The sequence below is a fragment of the Poecilia formosa genome, unplaced genomic scaffold (genome assembly GCF_000485575.1).
Source record: "Poecilia formosa unplaced genomic scaffold, Poecilia_formosa-5.1.2 Scaffold241, whole genome shotgun sequence".
NCBI lineage: Eukaryota > Metazoa > Chordata > Actinopteri > Cyprinodontiformes > Poeciliidae > Poecilia > Poecilia formosa.
Genome location: NW_006800180.1, coordinates 787,477 through 793,261, shown reverse-complemented (window position 1 = coordinate 793,261; position 5,785 = coordinate 787,477). Strand labels below are relative to the sequence as shown.

The window sequence follows — 5,785 nt, the reverse complement described above, 5'->3', positions numbered from 1 at the left end:
CCCCAAAAATGTTTGCACCTTATAACGGTTTTATTTGTTAAATTTCAACAACTTGCTTCATCAGTGTAGCCCAAAGTAACAGAGAATACTTGAAGCATAATGGATTTTTTGAGTAATTTAGAGGGTTTTTTTTTTATATGTACGTATGTATGTACCCATCTTGCTGAGGGAGCAAATTTTTTAAATTCTGCATTAAACTTTATAGGTTCTGTTCAGAACTATTGATCTAAACAGATTATTAAGAGGGTTTCATTAACTTAGTTTTAACAGTGCAAGGCAACAGAAAACAAAATCTTTGGAATATAATTATCTGTACATATGAATAGTAGAAGGAGAAAAAGACCTTAAACTCTTTCTAATTTTGTTGCATTTACTCACAGGAGTTGCACTAATTTATGGAAGGGCCTTTCAGCTGTTAAACTTACAGATTTCTACTCTTAAATCAGCATTTAAGAACAGTGGATGTAAACTGTAGTACCAATCTTATTGGTTAAGAGCAATTTTTGTGAAATAAATAAATATAATAAAAATATAATATACAACGTTTATACTATTTTTTTTATTTTGTTTGACGATTTCGCTTTGTTGTTTGTGCAAACAAATTTTGTTCTTTAATTAAATACTCTTTAGAAATAAATCCACCCATTAAAGGTGATTTGACCTACAAACTAGCAGCTCTGTTTCAAGATTCATTGTGAATTAAAGGGGACGTTTTGGAGGCTGGGGGCAGCTCAGCTCAGCTCGGCTCGGTAAACAGCAGTGCTGGGGGTGGGTGGTCCGGGACTTGGGGCATCAGAAGACGCACGGTCATTGTTGAGCTACCGGTGGAGAGCGTCTGTGTTTGCCCTCTTCATTAGACATTCTAGTGTCATGTCGGCAGAATAAATAAGAAGGAGCGGACGTCAAAGGGAACGAGCGGTGTTTAAATGTGTTTTAACAGTCACTTAAAGCTGCGGACGCTCTCTGTCGCTTTCCAAATGATGGAAATGAGCCTGGAAAGTTTGCAGAGCTGGAAGTAATCCCGAGTTAAAAGAGGGGGAGACTCTCCGGATAGTGTAAGTAAGCAACCATAGGCCAGATTTTACTACTTAATCCAAGATACCATCTTAATTCACCGATATATTCTGTTTTTTAGACATTTTAGACTAGCTTAGCTTTATTTGTCACGTGCACGTTATGCACAGTACAGTGAAATGCCAAAGAGAAAGGAGAGAAAAAAAGAGAGAAACACTACAGCAACAACTAAAACAAGAGTAATAAGAAATAAGAAAAAAGATAAGAAGTATTCATATTAAAAAGATAAGAATTTAAGGCTCAAAATTGAACAAACGAATGGCTTGTGGCTTGTTGCCGAGCAACGACCAAGGTGGACGCATTGTGAGGATGAGACGTATCAACCTGTGGATTAATGTAGTGAAGTGGGATTAGTGCAGCCGCTCCGTGAGCCCACCACACCCCCGCTGAAACTGACGCCTCGGTTACAGCAGGCAGCAGGTCTCAAACGCCACACTGCTGCTTCTGCTGCTGCTGCTAAAAAGCACACTTTGCTAACAGAACACGGTCATGTTAGGACTGAATGAAAGGTTAACAAGACAATAATCCACAAACCAATCAAGAATCTGTGATTTGGACGGCCCACGGTGAGTTGTTATGCTGCTTAAAGCATCTGTTGGCCAGGCGGGACATAAAAGGCCACCAAATAAGATGATTTAGGAACATCAAGGCTTTCCCCAGCGGTAATGATTACATTTGGACTTAAGATCCATGCAAGAATTTGTTGCGCAGTAAATCTCCTTGAGTCCCCCCCGCCCCCACCACCACCCCGGCTCCCAGCCCCCAGCGCTCTTCAAAAGCCTTGTTATTCAAAGGGTTAGGATGTTTGACAATCCCAGCTTGTACAACTCCACCAATTAATTGGATACGTTGTAGTAGGGATGTTGGGTCTCTCTCATCTGTTGCTTAGAAAGACAAAGGCTTAGCGGGGGGGTTGTTCGCACCTCCCCGTGCTGCCGGGGTATAAATCGGGGCTCTTCAGGTCGGTCCGGCATTCATTCTAAAAGTGGACCTCGGAGCAGCAACTTTGTTTTATTTATTTTTTTAAATTTTATTTCCCCCTCAGAGAGCAAATTTGAAACATGCAGATACCGAACAGACCAATGGAAACTGGCGGATACTCCGTGCGTAATTACGCACAGGCCTCACTATGCGCTCAGAGAGACGGGAGCCGCTGCGCTCCGGCCGCGAAGGCTCCAAGCGGGAAGTCTTTCACCATCGAGGCTCTGCTCGCCAAGCCAGAGGAGGCGGCACCGAGAGACAGGAGCGGACTAACTCAGTGCGAGGTAAAATACCCGCAAAACGCGCCTCCTCCGCACCTGGCAGGGTTAACGCTTCCACCGGCACAATACCTCTATTCACCTAACGCGTTGCACCCCAGCATTCACCCGCAGCCTGGATATTCCGTCTACTGCTACCCGCCGTTCACCTACGCACCATCCTGCCGGGGAGCGTTTTACGCACAAGGTAAAAAAATAAAAAATAAAAATGGAGCGACGTCGGACGCGTGGAAGATCACGACTTCACGTTACAGTGTCGGTAAACATTTCCTTTCTCTTCTTTCGCAGCTACCATGTCCAAAGCGAACGCAGCGATGCACCAGTTCAAGACGAAAGGCGGAAAGTCGAAACGCATGCGCACCAGCTTCACCAGCGAGCAGCTGTCCCGGCTGGAGAAGGAGTTCGCCCGGCAGCAGTACATGGTGGGATCCGAGAGGTTCCTCCTGGCCTCCGCTCTGCAGCTCACAGAGGCTCAGGTGAGAACTTGCACGAGGAAATTAGAACCAGTTTTATAAACAAAACAATAATAATATATAAAAAAAACAACTATTGTTTCTAAAAAGAAATAATTAAAAGTTAAAAGACTTAAAGAAAACGTGCAGATTTTCAAGATTTTTTATTTCTATGTTAATATCTAATTTATTCCTCAAATCAATTAAATCAGTTCTAAAAGCTGTTTAATGTCGACTTAATGCTTTAGAAACATTAAGCAGCATTTATGTTATTAATCAATTTGGCAAAGCATTTTCACAAGCATAAGCTCATGAAAAAAAGGATCAAGTGTTTAAAAATTCTCAATTCAGAGTTATCTCTCAGAATATATAATTATGCAAAACTGACGTATATCAATTGACAAATATCAAACACGCAAAACATTAATGTTACATAAATAGTAAAGCAATAATTGAATCGAAAGCGGCAAACTTTGTAAACCCTGCCTCATGGTTTTAAGAAACTCAGTCTTACTAGTTAGCGCTACAACCATGAGCAAATCTTACTGGTTTTTTGGATGTCCAGCTAGATAACGCTCCATTTGGTTGTGACATCACTTGATTTCCTACTTCTGAGACAACTGCATGAAGTATCAACACCTCCCCTTGCTAGCAGGTTTTTAGCATTAAAATCACTAAGCTAACCAAAACTTTATACAAAGTTACAGTCTTGCTCTAAATCACAAATTCTATGATAGTTTTGTAGCTTTTACAAAAACTGATATATTCATTCAAAATATAACTTTCAGAAACATATTAGTATTCCTGTTCTCTGCACAACACACAACCGGTGAGGCTAACGGCTAGCTACCTTTAGTCTATTCAAAATGTTCACTAAGACAAATCTGCTAATTTAAGTAGGGTAGAACATCACATTTCGAATGTTGAAATCCTTATAAATATTCTTCTCTCCGTCTCTCTCCAGGTCAAAGTCTGGTTCCAGAACAGACGCATCAAGTGGCGCAAACAGAGTCTGGAGCAGCAGCAGGCAAAGCTGGCCAAACTGGGACTGGCCGCTCCGCCGAAGAGTCCTGGATCTCAGGGCCATGGAGACGAAGGTGACGAAGACGAGGACTTCTCCGACTCGGATGTGGATATCGATGTATCCGATGACTCCGTGGACCACTGCTGACCGTTTTGGAACAAAGACTTCCCTGTACATAGCGCTGAGAAAGGAGACGGCTGCCTCCGACTATGACTATTTAATAGATTTATACTTTTATATTTAATTTTCTACGTTTATTCCTGGGAAATGAGAACGTATCCTGTATCGCTTTATATCCGACATATTTTAAAATATATTTTAGGACTTTAATGCCAATTCAGTTGTGTTTCTTTCTTTCTCCTCTGCCTTTCACATCAGAAGCTTTCAAAGGAAAACATAAAAGACATCATTTAAAAGTTCAAATAACACATTTTGTGAAAGTCACATAAAGCATCTTGAGATTCTGCCTCTCCTCAGTAAAGATACACTCCAGTCATTCGTTTAGATGCACTCATCAGGGGTCTGAATATCATGCCAACTTGAGAATTTAAATAATTTATTTGAACTCTTCGATTTTGGGAGTGGATTAATTTTACAACGCAGCTTGAGTCATTTTTGCAAGCTAATATTGTATGGATACATGTGAATATACTGTGGGTTTTCTCTAATCTACAGCTCTGGGAAAAATGAAGAGACCACTTAAAATGACCAGTTTCTCTGATTTTACGTTTTATAGGTATCTGAGTAAAATGAATGTTGTTCTTTTATTCTATGAACTTCTGACAATATGTCTCCGAAATTCCAAGTGAAAATATAGTATTTATTTGAAGAAAATGAGTAATTTGATCAAAATCAGACCTCAAATAATACAAAGAAAACAAGTTCATATTCATTTAGAAACAACAATAACAATGTTTTAGCTGAGGAAGAGTTCAGAGATCAATATTCGGTAGAACAACCACAAGGTTTTCAGTGGGCTCTTCATTTTCCCAGAGCTGTACAAGGAATAAAACTTTATTTACAACCTTAAGTTTACACATGAAATATATCCAAGAATAAACAATTCGCTAAGAAACCACATGCTTTTTGTATCCGTCAACAATTTTCTGGCATAATTCTTGAGTTATATGAGCAAACGCTTTGACTTTGATCGTTTTGACATTAATTAGTTGGTTTCTTTGCGTGGAAGTTTTGAGATTGTCTATTTCAGAATCAAGTATTTAAACAGTAGTAGTTCATTTTCCCTATTCCTCTCACACTGTCCTCAAGACCATGCTTGACCGACACACTTTTACTCATAGCTCCGGTCGTTTCAGGCAACTTCGCTGGTTGATGTTGAACTCTCCATTTTCCTCACACACAGCTGTCTCTTTGAGTGATGTGGTCGAAACCTGGACACAGTTATACAAATGAATCAGGACAATGATCCCAAACACAACAAAACTCAGCTATGAATGACAAAAGTAGGCCAACTTTGAGATCTTGAATTCAGCCCTAAGGAGGATTGTCAGGATAAACTTGAAAGTCTGCTCTGTGATCACCAAATGAAATGATCTCTGAGAGGAGAGGTGGTCAAATATCCAGAGTAAATTATTTCCAAAGCTTGTTAAAGATTTTACAAAAGACGTTTAAAGTTGAGTTGTATAAATTCAAATGCAAATTTATAAATTACTAGTTTTGCGAACCTTGAATTTGTTTCTGAAGTTCATTGTGCCATTTAATAGCACAATCAAATAAGTATGTTACTTTCAGTTGTTATAAAAATGCATTATCTAACTTCAAAAAATTAAACAATTGGGCCTCTGTCTCTTGAAAAACTCCTTTTCCTTCTGAAACGCCACGCTCAGGAAGTCATCACAACATGGCTCCTCTATTAACCCTTTAACAATGTTTCTACCAGCGTTTTACTGAGAAGTAGCTCCAGTATTGAGCTCAGCAGAGCCACAGTTCCACCAGCTGTTACCTAATTGCTGCTG

General features: G+C 39.8%; 1 protein-coding gene across 1 annotated transcript; it reads left to right on the top strand.

Annotated features, from left to right (window-relative positions):
• Positions 1-601: 601 nt before the first annotated feature.
• On the top strand, positions 602-4,662 carry noto (notochord homeobox). The gene is made up of 4 exons (XM_007569536.2): positions 602-1,055; positions 2,120-2,520; positions 2,622-2,809; positions 3,750-4,662. Exons 2-4 carry the CDS (start codon positions 2,136-2,138, stop codon positions 3,954-3,956), a joined length of 780 nt encoding a protein of 259 aa, XP_007569598.1. The 5' UTR covers positions 602-1,055; positions 2,120-2,135; the 3' UTR covers positions 3,957-4,662.
• The last annotated feature ends 1,123 nt before the right edge of the window (positions 4,663-5,785 follow it).